General features: G+C 35.7%; 1 protein-coding gene across 7 annotated transcripts in view; it reads left to right on the top strand.

Annotated features, from left to right (window-relative positions):
* Window positions 1–18,478, top strand: part of CDK8 (cyclin dependent kinase 8) — a 151,437-nt gene that overhangs the window by 112,246 nt on the left and 20,713 nt on the right. For 6 of the 7 annotated variants that reach the window (XM_004054284.5, XM_019039939.4, XM_055359715.2 and 3 more), the window contains one exon: window positions 16,802–16,859. The exons of the other annotated variant lie outside the window; for it this stretch is intronic. In XM_004054284.5, the coding sequence (XP_004054332.1) occupies window positions 16,802–16,859 (58 nt within the window). The remainder of the gene's footprint in view (window positions 1–16,801; window positions 16,860–18,478) is intronic. 7 annotated transcript variants of the gene reach the window in all.

Below are 18,478 nucleotides of genomic sequence, written 5' to 3' on the forward strand. Positions count from 1 at the left end.
AAGTACCTGAATCTTTAAAGATGGAATATATTAGATAAGATTTTCTTTTATCTCAGCTAAAGCTGTTATCTAAACCTATTTTAAGTTATTGGTGCCATTGGCCACATAAAGCTTTCATTAAATCTTTTTCAGTTTGACGACCATATCTCTTTACTGAATACAAGCAAATGATAAATGGTCAAATAACAGAACAAAAGTAAGTCTTCCTACAGAAACAAGCACAAGCAGTGAGCCATATTTCAAAATCAGTTCAACCCAGAAGTTCAAGATCTTGTTTACATATTTATAAATGTTGTTTGAATCAACATACAAGTTTTTTTAAGATTTAATACAATGAGAAGTTTCCTCAATATAATTAGATGTAAAATCAGTAACCGTTACTGAATTAACTATTGAAAGAAATGTTCGTTTATTAAAGTCTCCTACTCCCCCAAAACAACTGGATTTTACCTTCCCTTTTAATAGTGATCACTTTGTTATATGACCTATATCTATTATTTGTTATTTAATTTTTATAACTTGCCTCCAGATTTTTATCTTACTAAAAGTATAATACTCTAAGTAGGTATGTATTCTGAAGATTCCTCTCTGTTCCCAAATAGATGTGTGAATTTCTAAAATCAATTTCTATTCTAATTTCCAGTCTTTTCAAATCACAGACAGGCTTGTAATTCAGGTCAGTGTAGTTTAAGATGCCTATTTAATAAAAACATAGAAGGTGGGAATATAGACTGCTAATTTTTAAAAATTCATTTAACATCTGTTTATGTAGACATCTTGAACCATTTGAAGTAAGATCATTTTTTGTTTTCCCTAATTTCACAGACTAATAGGCCTTAAAGTTGGAAGGCATCTTAGCAGCAACAGACTATTCCAGTCTCTTAGCTGCCATAGTAATTCTTGGTAATATGCGGGGCAGACAATCCTGCTGACACTGGTCGAACATTTTCATCATGGCTAACTTTCTGTCTTATTAGAGTAAACTTGTTGTTACACAGCTATAATCCTTGAAGGTAGAGTCAGAAATTTGGAATTCCTAATACTCATCCTTTGGGCCCTCTCTTCCTTGATTGGTCTTCTCTTTTTTTCCCCCTTCTGGTTAACACTAGATGGTAAAATCAAAAGTCTGAAAAACAAACAAACAAAAAAACAAAAACAAATGTCTGAACCTTGATGCTGAAGAGGGGCTAAGGGAGATCCAAAAATAAAAGGCAGAGCGAAATAAAAAACAAAAGGAGAAATTAAGAAGAAAAATAAGAAAGGGTTGCACATGGTAGGGAGCGATAGAAAATCTTGGGTTATCTATCCTTGAATAATGTTTTTTTTTTGTTTTTTTTGTTTTTTTTTTTAATCAGCATGGGCCAAAGAGGAAAAATTAAGCCCCTGTTATAGTGGACCTGAGATTTGTTTGAATCTTGGTTCTACCACTTAATTGTCTTACCATGGGAAGCATTAACCTGTCTGTCACTTTTCTCAGCTATAAAATGGGGCCAGACCTATTTGTTTTTTCCTTTGGGTAGAGATTGATACGAAGACTGGCACATAATAAATGTTCATTAAGTACATTTCACTTTTCAAGTTGCCCTGTGAATATTAAGTACGTGAGAATTAAGAGCTTTATCCATTTTGTTTACTGCTATATCATCACTATCCAGAATGTTACACGGTGCATACTGGATGCCCATAAATAACTTACTGAATGAATAAGTAGATTTTTTTGTTAGCTCTTCCTTCAAAACATCTCAGATCCAGCTATAGTGAGACCTTATTGGAACTCAAATTTGAATAAAGCACAATTGGCAATTGGTCCTTATCATCTGCCTGGTATCTTTTTCTCAAAGAAGAGTCAACTGTGGTGCTTATTTTCAAGGAGAGGAATCCATGAAAGGAAGGGCAGATTTGGCAGGGATTCTGGACTTATTAGCCCAGTGTCCCCGGATCAATCCAATAAATCATTTGCCATCTTACAAGGAGATTTCAGAATTTTCTGCTGCTGGGAAATGGATTTGGATTGCCCAGATGGTCATTGGGATTGCTAGTTGTAGAGGTTCACCATGTCCATTGCATTAATATCTATTTACCCTACCCCTAGCTAGACCCCACATTTTACACAGTCGAATTTCTCGGACTCCAATAATTGCCTTATGGTCTTGCTGCTCACCGTTTCTGTCACCACTACTGTAATTCAGGCCACTTGGATTACTGCAGAAACTCCCCAGTGATCTTCCTCTCTTGTTGTCTTGTGTTTGTTTGATCTAATAACTACAAACAAAATGATCTCTCTAAAAACTAAATCACATCATGTCATTCCCCTATTTAAAATTCCTCAATATCTTCCCACCTGGGAGACTGATATATTCAAAATCTTTCCTAATCACATTGTACAGTATAATGTCTTTTTACTGCGGTGAAAGCTGCACCATTATTTTATGTACCACTAAGAAAGAAAACATGCTGCCAATTTACTGTCACACCACGGAGGTTGAGACATATCTTGCTTTCAGAAATTGTAAGATTTAAAAAGAAAAGTAAAAATTGGAATCCATGAAATGCGTTTTCTTCTTGTCATATAGTAATGGTTAGGACTTATTCACTAATACAGTGGCAAATATAATAGAAGTGACTTATTTCTGTCTTTAAGGAGAATTCTTAAGTTTCACTATTAGATATGATATTTGCTTTGGGGTTTTAGTTAAAGGTAAAAGACGTTCCCTTCTATGCCTAGTTAAGTTGTTTGTTTCTAAATCAATAGTAATGCTTTTTCTGCATCTTTTGGGATGATCATATGGTTATTTCCTTTAATCCATTAATGTGGTAAATTACATTTATATTGTTTTCTTTTGTTTTTAATGTTGAACCCTCCTTGCAGTGGAACCAACACACTGTCATGATTTTTTTTTTCATTCACTAGTAGATTCCGCTTGCTAATACTTTGTTTTGTCTATTTTCACAAGTAAGTTTGGTCAGTAATCTTCTGTTCGTATATTACCTTTATCCTGTTTTGTTATCATGATTTTATTAGCCTCAGAAGATGCTTTTAGTCTCTGGAATAGTTTGTATAATATAGGAATTATTTGTTCCTTGAAAGTTAGTAAAAGTCAGCCAGGGGCGGCAGCTCATGGCTGTAATCCCAGCACTTTGGGAGGCTGAGGTGGGAGGATTGCTTGAGCCCAGGAGTTCAAGACCAGCCTGGACAGCATGGTGAAATGCCATCTCTACAAAAAAAAATGCAGAAATTCGCCAGGTGTGGTGATGCGTGCCTGTGGTCTCAGCTACTCAGGAGGCTGAAGTGGGAGGATCGTTGATCCCAGGAGGCTGAAGTTGTGGTGAGCCAAGATCGCACCACTGCACTCCAGCCTGGGTGACAGAGTGAGACCCTGTCTCAAAAAAAAAAAAAAAAAAAAAAAAAAAGTTAGTGAAAGTCCATCTGTAAAACTCTTATTCTGGTGCACTGAACTGAGGTTGGACGATTTTTTTTTTTTTTTTTTTTTTTTTTTTGAGACAGTCTCGCTCTGTCACCCAGGCTGGAGTGCAGTAGCACGATCTCCGCTCACTGCAAGCTCCGCTTCCTGGGTTCATGCCATTCTCCTACCTCAGCCTCCCGAGTAGCTGGGACTACAGGTGCCTGCCACCATGCCCGGCTAATTTTTCTTTCTTTCTTTTTTTTTTTTTTTGTATTTTTAGTAGATAGGGTGTTTCACCATGTTGGCCAGGATGATCTCGATCTCCTGACCTCCTGATCCACCCAGCTCGGCCTCCCAAAGTGCTGGGATTACAGGCATGAGCCACCATGCTCAGCCGGTTGGACGATTTTTGACTATCATTTCAATTTCTTTAGTAATTGTTATGCTATTTAGATGTTCTATAGAGCACTGAATTAAGTGAACATTTTAAAATAAAGTACAAATTACCACAACTGGCCCTAGAAAAGGTCAATAAGTAGATCAATAACTATGGAAGAAAGACATTTGTCACAGGACTACCCCTAAGAAATGTACAAAATGCAGATAGTTTCACTGTTGCTTCAAACCTTCAAACAAATAATCCTACATTATATAAATTGTTCTAGAGTTGTGTAAAAGAAAGAACATTTCCTTAATAACTTTATAGGAAGAAAGCATAACACTGACATAGAACCTGATAAAGATAATGCCTACAACCCTAAACCATTATCACCTGTAAATACTTAAGCATATGTCTTAAATAAAATATTAGCAAATAAGATCCAGGTGAACTTAAGGTCTAAGTCAGTGAAGTGCATTTTAAGAATGTGCAGATGATTCCATATTTGGAAACCTCTTAACAAAATTCATCTTATTAATAGTGCAGAGTGGATAACCCTATGATTATCTTAGTAGTCATAAATATAACACAAAATTCAATATCTGCTGAAACTTAGTGTTCATTTCTGGTTGAAATTCTTAATAAAATAAGAAAAGGAAACTTCCAAGCATCAAAAGTATATATCCCCTGTTTCATCTTATATCCCAAATCAGCAGCTTTTATATACTTCCAATATTCTAGCACCACTGTTACTTAACAGTGTTGTGAAAGAGTTCTGGCTCAGAAATAAACAGTCACGATACAGGATTGATTAAAACAGGACAAATGCAGTAGTGCTATCCAACTGCTAAACCAGTTTCTATATGTATACAGAGAGAGAGGCCAAGAGATTTATTCACTGTTGAGTAACCAGAAACAGGAATCAAAAGAGCCTTGATAAGATATTTATATTACATGTAAAAAATACAGATTTAGAGAAATCTGGAACTGTGTCCAACAAAGTGTTTATAATGATCTAACTTCGTGAGGTAGGATTTCAGGTAAATTTCACTTTCTGTATGCTTTTCTGTGTTTTGATTTTCTATAAGAAATGTTTATTTTTGTTTAATTTTTTTTAAATGTTGCTAATAGTTTTTTAGGCATAGACTAGAAGCTAGAAAGTGATCATAGGCAATTAGGGGCATCTCATGGGTGGTATAGAAAGTTCCGCAAGATGTACTTCTTGCGGGCCTTATCCAATCATGCATGAGTCCCATCCCCTGAACCCCCAGCCCCAGAAGTTTTTACTTAAGAGTCACTGTGGTAGTGAATCATTGTTAACAGATTATAGTGTGAGCTGCCATCTTAATTATCATTATAATGTATTTAGGACTTCTGTATATCAAGGATCTTGCTAAAGCCTTTCATATAAGTCAACATTTAGTCTGACAACATTTTATAGATGAAGAAATGGAGGCTAAGTTTACATAACTAATAGCTAATGGCATTCCTGATTTTTTCAGCTTTATTCTTAATCACCTAACTGTATTTCCTCATCTTCTGAAGAAGTCCATCATATTTCTCAATATTTAGGGGGAGAAGAAAGTTGGAGAACTATCAGTCTGAAGTCTCCTGTGTCTCTTGGTATATGGAAGTTATCGTCATAGTATCAGATATAGTTTATTTCAAAAAACTGAAACATATTGTAGCAGAAGGATTAAAGTAGTGAAAATACAGCAGAGAACTAATGGTCTGTTCAGTTTGCCAATTGTACAAAAAGAAATAGAAACACGTGTACCTTGACTTTTTTTTTTTTTTTTTGGAGACGGAGTCTCCCCCTGCCACCCATGCTGGAGTGCAATGGCGCGATCTTGGCTCTCTGCAACCTCTGCCTCCCGGGTTCAAGTGATTCTCCTGCCTCACCCTCTTGAGCAGCTGGGATTACAGGCGTGCACCACCATGCCCAGCTAATTTTTTTGTATTTTTAGTAGAGATGGGGTTTCACCATGTTGGTCAGGCTGGTCTCGAAATCCTGACCTCAAGTGATCCGCCCGCCTCAGCCTCCCAAAGTGCTGAGATTACAAGCATGAGCTACCGTGCTTGGCCATACCTTGACATTTTCTATCAGATTATGACAAAATTTTAAAAATAAAGAATGAGCAAAAATTATAGATTACAGCAATGTAATTTAATAGGTTACGTGGCATTTAGGGATATATAAGAGAGTATATTTTTCCAATAAATAACCACTCAAAAATGTGTGTGTCTAGGAAAGTTCAATGTGTACTAGAAATAAAGATATGCATGGTAAGTATTGACAAAGGCACAAGTCTGCATTAATCTCTCAGAACACAGTAATAGAAAACTAAAAATAAAATTTTATTTTCCTGTTAGCATAAGTTGAAAACTGTGCTATTTAATACAGAGTTTGAAAGTAAGAGACTCTTGAGTGAAATATATACATTCATTGCAAATTGAAACACCTCAATATTAAAATAATGGGGAATTGTACAAATAGGCAGAAACATATTGCTTTAAACCAGTTGTTTGAAAGGCACATTAAAACAGAAAAACTTTTTGAACGTATTAGAAAAAGAAATAATAATAGATCATAAAAGCCATTTGGAAAAACACCAAGACTAACCAAAAGTCAGACCACAAATGATGTAGTTAATTTAATATACATTTACATAGTTTGTGTGTATAAACATGTATTTTTTAAAAGTTCAATTTTATTAGTAAAGTTATACATTGAAATGTAGGAGATGCCATTTCTCCTATTAAATGGTAGTGCTCAGTTGTTGACAGTGCACTGACAGTATAATGCAGTAGTTAAGAGGGTGGATTCTGGACCCATACTCCCTGTATTTGAACCCCAGCTCTGCTACTGATGAGCCAGTATGAACTGCTAATATAAAGTCTCAGTTCAGCTGAGGCCTTTCTGGCCTTAGTCATCTCATCTGTAAAATTAACCTGTGTAGAGGACTTGGCACATAACTAACATTCATGTTGCTGTTGTCAAACCATCACTCTCTTCTTTAAAACTCTTCAGTGAAATTTCCTTTTAAAGATAAAAGGAGCATTTTTTCTGCAACTAGACCCTGCAGTGCCTGGCCCCCAGTTGTCTTTGCAACCACATTTCCTGCCAGTGTACCTCTGTGAATTATGCCATACCCACAAATGCCTTCTTGAATAAACCCAGGCATTTACCACTTCAGAGCCTTCTTGTTTTAACTTCTGTTTGAAAAGTTCTTCTGTCCACACCTGCTTAGGTACCACATACATAAGTAACCCTTTCCTCTGGCTAGTTCCTTCTCATCCTTCAATCCTTAAACGTCACCTCAGAGAGACCTTCCCTCACCATCCTGTACACACTAGTGCCCCCATTATTCTAATTCTTTTTCTTTCATTGTACTAATCATAATTGGTAGTTTTTTTTACATATATTTGTTTGCATTTTCTAATGTCTGTCTTCCTTATGTGATAGATACAGTGTCTGTTTTGTTACCCACTATGACATGCCAAGAATGGTACCTGATAGATAGTTGGCCTTTGCTGTGTTGTATGAATGAAGGAACACTAACTGCTGGACATAATTACAGCCTTTCTAGAAAGCAAGAATTATCAAGAATAAAAAAAAAATTCATTCCTTTTGATATAACAATCTTTTAACAAATTTTCTTAAAGATATTATAAAGAATGGTGCAAGGGCCGTCACAGAATTGATGGTACTAATTACAAATTATAAAATATTTACATGTCTAACAACTAGAGAATAGTTTCATTGAATCATGACACATAGAAAAGGTGAACTGTTATGTAGTCATTAAAAATTTTTTTTTGGTAAGTTTAAATAATGTTTCAGTGTTACAGACAAAAGCAGACTATAAAATAGTGGAAATAAAATACAGTGTAAATATATCAACAAAAAAATTTATCAAAAAACAGTAGTTAAATTTGAGTAGCTAATTGTATTTTCTTAATTGTATTTGAAAATTAACTTTCCTACAAAAGCATGTGTTATGTTCTAGAGGGGAAAAGAGATAGTGTGTGTTTTTTTAAGTATCAGAAGTGTTAAAAAATTTCATGAATGGAACAGGTGGCAGTGGCTCACGCCTGTAATCCCAGCACTTTGGGAGGCCGAGGCGAGCGGATCACGAGGTCAGGAGATCGAGACCATCCTGGCTAACATGGTGAAACCCCTTCTCTACTAAAAAAAAACAAAAATACAAAAAATTAGCTGGGCGTGGTGGTGGGTGCCTGTAGTCCCAGCTGTTCGAGAGGCTGAGGCAGGAGAATGGCGTGAACCCAGGAGGCAGAGCTTGCAGTGATCGGAGATCACGCCACTGCACTCCAGCCTGGACAACAGAGCGAGACTCCATCTCAAAAAAAAATTCATGAATAGATTCATGCTATTATGAGAACTTATAAGAATCCAGAAGCTATTTCACAATAAAGAAGGGCCTTGCTCATTATCGTCAGTAAGTAGGGAGAAGAATTTTCTTGCTTTAATTAAATTTTTGTTATTATTACTTGTATATTAAACTATTGTCTAGCCCATGTGGATCATAGTATATTAAATGTATATAAGAAAATTAGCATATTTAGTCCGGCTACAGCAGGTGGTAAATTCCTATTTAAGAACTGACAAATATCACTAAAGATATGATAAATAGGCTGAATATAAAAGCTCCATAAAAACACTCTTATAGTATATGAAATGTAAATACAAGATTTAATAGCAAGAGAAAAGCAATATATTAGGAAAATGGCAAAAATAATTTAATATACCTTTACTATCTAGAATATAGAGAATCAACATGAATATGTTAGCTTAATAAAAGTCTTGTCAATAAAACAAAACTACAGAGTAAGTCATAACATGATTACCAATGAAAGGTATGCAAATTAAAATATGTTACATTATATATCAAGCTAATAAAATTATATGATGTAGATATGAGATATACATTGCTTTTGGTTTTACAGATTGATTTTATTATACTTGATGGTGTTATTTCTATAAATGATAATGGTGAATTCACAAAATCTGTTCATACGTATCAAAAAACCTTAAAAATGTTTATATTCTTTACCCAGCAATTTTAGGAATTTTTGATAGATGCATGCAGAAATGTTTTCAAGGCATTTTTTTTTAAATTTAAGGACCTAAGAACAACCTTAATGTTTAATAGGAAATGAGCTATATAAATTATGGTAAATTCATATCAGAAAAGTAATTTTGTAAAGATTCTATCAGAAGAGTAATTTCCAGATTAAAAATTTTAATGATGTAATACTAAATGAGAAGGATGCAAACAATATATTTAGTTTGATGCCTTTTAAATTTTATAAGGAGAAAAAAAAACAAAAAGATTACTCCAGAACGTTTAAAGTGATCATTGTTAGTTCAGAGATCATAGATGATTTTGTTTTCATTGTGCTTTTCTTCATTTTATGAATTTTATCCATTGAGCATGTATTACCTTTGAAGCTTAGAAAACAAAACACGAAAATCTCTTGAAAACCCAAGGTGTACTGTGTTTTGGAGTTGATGAAGAGGAGGATATTGCCCAGCTTCACTGCCTGCTCACTGTCCAGGCTTGCCGAAAGATAGCCTATAACTATTAAGATACAGACACCCTTTTATATTGCAAATGGAAATGCAAAATGATTCAACACCTGGAGAAGTAAATTTGATGATACATAACAAATCTACCTATGCATATATCTTTCCACACAGTAAATTCTGCTTTTAGCAGTTTGTCCTAAAAATATACCACAACAGTGTAAACATATATGCACAAAGTTCATTGCAGCATTGTTTCTTAATTACAAGATATTGGAAACCACTTAAGCATGCAAGCATATGACACTGAGTAAACTATGACATAAAATATGCACACAATGGAGCATCTATGGCTGTAGAACAGAATGAAGATGTCTGTAAACTGATAAAATATGATTTATGGGAGATACTATTACATTTAAAAAGTTTTTAAAAGTCCAGTTTTAGAACAATAAATCTGTTAGCATGATTTGATCTGATAATTCTACTTTTGAGATTTTATCCCAAGGAAATTATATGGTGCATGTATCAGGGCTTTGGGGGATGGGCGAGGAGCATAATTTTACACTGGCAATGGGAACATCGTTAGGGTTACTGCCAAAAAAGTAGGGGGTGGGAGTGGCATAACCAAGTGTCTGTTAATAGAAGAATACAGTATAGTTAGTAAAAGTAATACACAAACATCTAGATTTGTCAAGGAAGTAATACTTGGGAAGATAGTAGACAAAGCAAAGTTAGTTTTGTTATACCACCAAATCTATAAATTAACATCGTTTAGAATAATAATTGGAATTAGAGTGATTTTCAGATTTCAATGTAAGCTAGGTTCGCTTTTTTAATAAATCAAGTTAAATTAATAATAATGAAAGGAACTATTTTGAAAGCTAAAAGTTTTCGATACTGTCTCTGTGCCTTGATACTTCTCCTTTAAGATGCATTTGGTCTCTTTGATGTTATTCAGCCTTCTAGTCTTCAGCTTAGTTATCTCTTCTTTCTTACTTGACTCATTAGAATTTGTTTAAACTGTTATAGAATTTTACAGCTTTTCAAAAATGCAATTAATCAGATTTGAAAAAAATCCATTTCCATCTATTAAAAAATATATACACATATATTAATATGTGTACACATTCTTTATTAGAAGTAAGTTGTATCTGTGCCCAGCAATTGAAAAGTGTGTTTTCTCTTGCCATGCAGTTTTTGTACTGTACATCCATGTTGCATTTTTAAGGAAGTAATATTGCCTGTGCTAGGCTCTGCTACAGGAAGTAAATGATCTTTGTGTCAGTGAAAATAGAAGGTTCTATCCCATATTGATCTCTTAGCACTTAAACTAGTGTGCTATGCCTCAGTTGCCTAAAATAGGCAGCTTAAGAATTTTGTAATTTAAAAACTCAAAACCCCGTAGTATCTGCAGAAAAAAAAGAAAAAACCCTTGGGTTTTAAGGATACTAATTTAAAGCTAATCTGAACAATGTTTATTATTTTAAATATGTTTGATGATAGACCATTGATGAAAGACCATTTTAGTTTAACTTGGTATTAATAGGAATAGACGAAAGCAAAAGGTAGGGTTAGTAGAATGGATTGGAGAAAAAAAGAGGGAATTATAAAAAGAAAATGTCATCTTTTATTAGCACTATTACTCTTGTGAAGTTAGTTCTTGTTTTATAAAATATTTTGATTTGCACTGAAGATGACAGTCAAATAACTTTCATTCCCCCTGAAAGGGGACTTCTTAGGTAAGTCAGAAACTAGTTAATATCCCTATGATTTTTGAGTACTGCCAGTGTGTGGCACATTCTGAGTGCTCCCTTTATCCCCCAACAGAGGGTGCAGCCCCAGCTCTGTGGCTTTTGCATGCAGGATCTCAGTGAGTCCTGAAGGCACTCTGTTCCTCAGATGCCAGGCAGCCACATCTGTGAAGCTCTCCCATTCCTGAATTTATCTCACCCATTTAGTCTAGACTATGACCTCTTAGAGGGCAGGAACTGTTTGTTTGTGTCTCTGTTGATCCTCAGTGCCTCTTAATTCAGTGAACATAAGAATGAATGTATAGTACTTGAACTGTTTACTATAGAGAATGAAGTTAGGTGTTTATAAGTAACATACATGTTGTTTTTATCAGGAAACAGAATTGGTTAAGAATTCTATGATTTTTTTCAAATTTAAACAGAGGAAGGCAAGAAACAACTTTACTAGAAGTGGATAATTTCTCCTTGAGCTTAAAGGTGTTCGTTCAGCAGTACTTACTCAAGTGGAGTAAACTTTAGTATTAGAGGTAAAAAATTCATACCCCTGAAAAAAAGAGGAAAAACTGTATTATAAAGATTTCATCACTGGATTTCCAGATTTATCTCTATCACTTAACTCTAGAAGATTTCAGTAAAACAGTTTGTAAAACTTACTGAGTATGTGTCTATTTAAGACTTTGCTGCCTGCTTTTGAATCTCATAGGACTTTTGAAATGTGAGATATGTGTCAGTCAGTCCCTTCAGTGTGTATTATACAAAATAATCATAGAGTAACTAGAAAGTTTACCACCAGGCTGTGTTATTTACACATTTGTGGAAGTTTAATTCTGGACAAATGACAGAGAAAAGCACTGACAATATAGTTTCTTATGGATCATTGTCTTCTTTTAATAGAGAGATCCATCAAGAATCAACTTTTCCTGTTGACTCAAAATCTCCAATTTGCCTTGATACATTAGTAAATATCTGAAGACTTCATTTCACCCCTGGAATAAAGTTAACTTGGCAGATGTGCCACCATTCTCCACTTCCTGTGTCAGATAGCTCTGATAAATGCTGCATTTTCTTCATCAACCCAGTTCTTGTCTTTTTCAAGATAGAGCTTTTTGAATTCTTTGTTTTTCCATCAGAGTTGGGTCCTAAAACGAAACCAATTTGCTATCCTTGGTGTATGCCAAAATCATTGGTGCACTCTCCTCCAGCATGACAGATGCTGGAGAACAGAAAGCTTCTGCCAGAATGGTTGTCCCTGCAATACAAACATCTGCTTTAGGAAATATCAGTGAGTTTTTTGGGAGTGCAGCAGCAAAAAGAAGAAGAAAAGCCTGGGAGAAATAAAACAACAATTAGATAAGGGAACCCATTGCTTCAGACAGTAGTATCTCATAGATTTATATCATTTTTCAGCTGGCAATCAAGGATGATCTATCATTATTTCTGTGCATGGCTTTGCTATGCTTGAAGATGTTGCCATGATATTATAATTTAAGTCATGTAGGATTTCTGATCTCCATGGCAACAAATACAGTTTAATGGAGTATATGCCTCATCAGAATGTCACCAGCAAAGTTCTATATGTTCTTTTAAGGTGATTATGTTTGATAGCATATAAAAGATCAGAGATTATTTACCAAAGTTACCTCTAATCACTTCATGTAAAGTTTTGGTGCTAGAGCTTAAAAACTGCTACCAAATTCTGCTACTGATAGACGAGGAAGAAAAGGAAAGAAGTATATATCAAGAAATTAGTTTTTTGGGCGAGTAGAATATTGTTTCAACATTGCATTAAGTACTAAAACAAAAATTATTCATCAAGTCTTTTGAAGTCTTCCTTAATACTGATTAAACAACAAAACAGAACCCATGACAAGAGTAGTCATCATTAGGGCCTTTCCTGTGTTTTTCTCTTAAGATTCCCATTAGATTACATTCAGAAAAGAAGAAATTTAGAGTTTGATTTGTCTACTAAATCATACTGTCTTTCCCTGGGGCATATATAGTGTTAATGGAAAGTAACATGAGGAGGGACCCATCATTTCTAAATAGTGCTATTACAACAGCACTTAAGACCATTGTCTTTTGTTTCTGGCTGTAGCATGCCCAAACAGAATCTGAATTCACTAAAGAGAGAGTGTTGGGATAAAAGTGAGATGCTGGTAGGGTGGAATCTGCTTCAGATGGTGCAGTAGGCAGTGAGTTACCTAGCAAAGTAATTTTTTAATTATTAACTGGAGCTTGGACCCCAAACTCTAATACTAGGTCGGACCTTGACAAAGATACTATTTATCCCCCCACCAGTGGTCAAACTTAGATTTAGAACTCGACCAGTTCAGTAAGTCTAGAATAAAAGAAACCTGAAATGAAAAGCAAGAGAGGGATTTTCCCCTTCGTCGAGTGCCAAGCCAATACCATCCATCCCAGGGCTTTTCAGATCTGTGTCCCAGCTGCTGAATGAGTAAGAAAATGTGTTTAAAAAGAGGGAAGGAAAAAAAAAGATGGTGTGAGAGTGAGATCTTTTCCACTCCATCTCAGATAGACAGAGGAGAAACATGTGCATGTATTCGTTGTGCTTTTGCCAGATATGGAGAGAATCTTTTAGGATTGAACACTCCGGTGTTAGAAAAATCAGTCACAGCAACCTAACTAATCAACTTGTACCTCTGGAGAAGGTAGTGGGATTTGGGGTAGGGTAAAGGAGGGATGGGTGGTAAAAGGGACTTTTAACTGTGTGCAGCTTTATAGTTCGAATTGTTTAATTGAGGAAATGTTTGTGTATTACTTCTGTCATTAAGGGAGAGCGGGAATATCCAATTTTAGAGCAGAAGAAAGGTTAGGGACAGAAAATGGCATAGCGATGACATAGTTGTGAAAGGTTGCAGTCTATTCAAAGAATGGCGAAAACATGAAAACATGCATGCAGCAGGAGCAGTGGGAAGCAGGGGAAGGCAGGGCTGCGGGTGATGGGAAGCAGCCTGCCAGGCGCCTTGCATCCCATCACAAGGACTGGACCTTATGTAGGAGTGGGGGAGGACCAATCAAAGTTAAAGTAGAAGTAGGTGTTCGTTTTTTATAGACTGAGTCTCACTCTGTCACACAGGCTGGAGTGCAATGTCCTGATTTCAGGTCACTGCAACCTCCTCCTCCCAGGTTCAAGTGATTCTCCTGCCTCAGCCTCCTGAGTAGCTGGGATTACAGGCAACGCACCACCACGCCCAGCTAATTTTTGTATTTTTTAGTAGAGATAGGGTTTCATCATGTTGTCCAGGCTGGTCTCGAACCCCTGACCTCAGGCGACCCGCCCACCTTGGCTTCTTGAAGTGCTGGGATTACAGGTATGAGCCCCCGTGCCCGGCCTTTTTTTGTTCTTGTTTTTTTGAGATAGGGTCTCACTCTGTTGCCCAGGCTGGAGTGCAGTGGCATGATCACAGCTCACTGCAGTCTCCACCTCCCAGGCTCAAGCAATCCTCTCACCTTAGCAGGAACTACAGGCATGTGTCACCACGCCTGGCTAATTTAAAAAAAAAAAAAATTTTGTTGAGGTGGGGTTCTACTGTGTTGCCCAGGCTGGCCTTGAGCTCCTGGACTCTGGCAGCCCTGCTGCCTCATCCTCCCAAAGTGCTGGCATTACAGGCATGAGCTACTGCACCCAACCAAAATAACATTTTGATAATAGTCATAAAACATAGCGAAAGCAAAGACCCTTTTGAAAAGGTTCATTCATACCTCTATCACTCTACAGTTTTATTCTTCTAGTCCTTATTCACAGGAACTTTTTTTTAACCTAGTTCTAATCACAATCTATGTATCATTTTGTGTTCTGCTGTTTTTACCTAGTCTTCTTGGAATAATTTTCCATGTGGAAGGTTCTAAGCAAGAGAGTAACATGATCAGATTTGTCTTTTATGAAAATGACCCTGGCAGCAGAACTGAAGATGAATTTGATGGGAAGAGATTCAAAATGGGGTTAAAGAATAGGGAGTGTATTCAACAGGTGTTTAGGGAGTCCTGCTCTGAAGAACCATGAGAGGAAAGTTCTAGCATAAACATGGAAGTTTCTTCCTGAGCCCACATTGTGAATTGGGAGCAAGCCTTTAGCAAATAGAAATGCTGCCTAATTCCATTTGGAAAGCCTTTCTCTGCCTTCAGCATTTTGCACTGTCTCAGAAATCTGGCTTCTCTCTGAAGTAGGCCGGGCCCTAAGAGACCACAGAGACTAACCAGTCTTGATTGATTACCATGGTGCATGAAAACAATTTTATTTGTCCTGGGTAGCACCTGTGTGTAGCTCCCAGGGAATACTGTTAGTGTTGTGGTTAGAAGTGTGTGTGTGTGTGTGTGTGTGTGTGTGTGTGTGTGTGTGTGTGGTAGTGATAGAGGTTCTGAGATTTTTTTGTGAATAAAACATCAGTATTATTATTATTATTACAGCAGTACATATTAATTCCAAAAACTGCTGCATAAAATTACTTTCAGGATGATAAATTAGGAAGGGAGCCCCAGACTATTCAAAGATGGGGTAGACTCTGCTGCTACCCAGTCTTGCTGATTATATTTTGGGCAAGTCATTTAACCTCTCTGGTGCCTAGTGGACTCAACTTTAAAAATTGTAGGAGTTTTTAACCTCTGAGATGTTAGTGCTGCCATTTCAGCAATACCTTTTTTTTTTTTGGCTGGGAATAACTATCTTTGGTAGGTAATAGGCTAGTATACTACACATTAAACGTTGGCAGTAATAGCTTAGGGGCCATCACTACATATGGTTAGAGAAGCCTGTGAAATGGTTACCACTATAAACAGACTTCATTACAATCTTTGATTTTAAAGTCATTTATGTCAATATCCGAAGAGGTGTTCAATCTAGTTTCACTTTTATTTAGCAGACTGGTAGAATTCAAGTAAAATCAAGTAGATAGCAGGATAGTACAGTGAGTAACGAGTAAACCAGTTGCCTTTTTCTTCCCCTCTCTGCTTTCTCTCCCCTCATCCCCTCCTTACTCCTTCTGCTCTTCATTCCCTTTCCTAAAGAAAGGGCAGCCTTTATTCATTAGTGTAGTAGATACCACCATAAAAGACTGTAGGTGACAATCAGTATATATTTTAAAGATTTAAAAACTGAAAGCTTTGTAAACTCTTACTTTAAATTTTAGCTTACTTTTTCACTTAAAAATGAAAATCTTAAAACTGTTCCTGTCATGAAAAATTCCTATTACTTTACTAACTTGTTTCTAAAGTACTTTATTAAATTTCTCAATAATTCGTTTATTTAAATGTAAGTGCGTACTTTGTCATTTCCAAAAAAGGATTTGTGGTGATTCCTTGCCTATAATTAATTTGCTACTTGGTATTAAATCATCTTTCTCGATTCATTTTTCTTTCAAAGTCAGAGCAAGACATTTTATGTACTTGAAAGAGTGAGAAGGAACCACAACATGACTTTTGGAGATGCTTGCCAGTAGTGAAAACAGACTGATAAGAGGGCCAAGAAAAACCTCAGCCTTCTGTGGAGAAAAGCACTGCCATATCTGGGCCTTCATGAAATTTGCATACCGCTTTGCATATATACATGCACAGTTTCTTTGGTGACTTCCTGTATTTGGTTTTAATTTTTGAATAAATGAGATTTTTTAAAAGGTGGATTTGTGTTATATTGGCATATTGTCTATTTAAAAGAAACCACTACTGTCTACTGAAAAAAAACACTATTTTGTTTCCACAGAAACCTGCTAATATTTTAGTTATGGGTGAAGGTCCTGAGCGAGGAAGAGTAAAAATTGGTATGTTATATCTTTGCTAAGTCACAGTGTAGCACTTTTTTAAAACTTTTGCAGGCAGCTATATCACTTCTAATTTTTGCTATAATATGCATATATTCATGTAGTTCCATATGATCGAAGCCATTTCTAAAGAGTATGCATAAAAGTGAAAAATGTTTCACACTCTTGAAAGGTGTCAGACACTCCTAAAGACTGAAGCATTCTAATTATGAAACCGTGCAAGTTTCCCAGAAACCTCTGCTTTCATTAAAAATAGCCTATAGAGGTGAGGGGCTTCTATCTCTGTTAGAGGCCAGCCTCACCTTTAGTCACAAGGGCATACATACAGCATGCTAATAATTCTACTATCAGTCATGTTCGCTTGAGTCAGATTAGATGAGCACATATGCCTCTGTTGACCTCGTCTAGATTAGGAGTTGTTAATACAAACTCTAGGGAAAACCATGAGGCTGGATAGGTACAGAACCTTAAGTTCTGACAAGACTGTCTCGTAGTAGGCCTTTGCCTGATGGGAAAAAATAATGGGCATTCTGTACATATTTTCTGATAGCTCTATTTTCTTACATATCAAAGCAAAATTATACCCACTTCTGGTCTGATAATCTGTAAGGATAAAACTAAGTTTATTTAATCTGATTTTTTTCATTGTCATTTCCAAGTTGTGTTTGTCACATATATTTAGTTTGTTTTGTGTATTTGTAGAAGAAATGTTTAAATTGTATTAATTTAAAGACATCAGGATTGTAACAAAGTTAATAGCAACTTCTGATCACAAGATTTAATATAAATTGGAAGTAACAGCTGACTGTATCACTTCACCAACAAAGAAACACATGTGTGTTCTTAATCCTTCTAATATTCTTCCTTATAAATCCGCCCAGATCTCACTTTCCACTTCTAATTAGACTCTTAAAATACTCTGTTTTTGATAAAACTTTGCAAATGTTTAGTTATGAGAACATTTGATATGCCTTAACGTACTCCAAGTTTGGCTTTCCTTGAGAAGCAGACCCTGTCAGCACTCACCCTAGTGCCTTCCAAAACGCCTGTTAAGTCTTTACATGTGCTTTTAAAGGAGTCTCTCCAGTCCATTTTTGCGGCATCAAATTCAAATGTAAGTTCAAAGCATGCAAAATAGAAAAGAGCCAGCCAAACAGTAATTACAAAAGTGTTCTTTACTGTATAATTTAGGGAAAATTTATGTAATACACTAAAACAATCTAGTTTGGAATTATAGTTCTATGTAATATATGTGATGTTGGCAGGTTTGGGGAACACTACGTCTTAAAGCATTCACATTTAAGAAGAAATACTAGTTCTTCTGTAAATCAGTGTTTAGTAATCTTATTCATAGTTTTAATTATTTGCCAACTTTTGGGTTTTTTTTTACCTTTGTAATTAAGGTGATTATAGTAAGGCCTACTTCATTAAAAAATGTGTATTAGGAAAATAGAACTAAACTTATCAAATGGTGGGTGAATTTTGAAATTTTTGAATAGGTGGTATGAATAATGATCATTCAACATGTATTAGGCAAAAGCTATGTGTAGTGACAACTGTACATGATACTATTAGGGATAGATATGAAAGAGACACAATTTTTGCCTTTAAAAGATGAT

Source organism: Gorilla gorilla, chromosome 14 (assembly GCF_029281585.2).
Source record: "Gorilla gorilla gorilla isolate KB3781 chromosome 14, NHGRI_mGorGor1-v2.1_pri, whole genome shotgun sequence".
Taxonomy (NCBI): domain Eukaryota; kingdom Metazoa; phylum Chordata; class Mammalia; order Primates; family Hominidae; genus Gorilla; species Gorilla gorilla.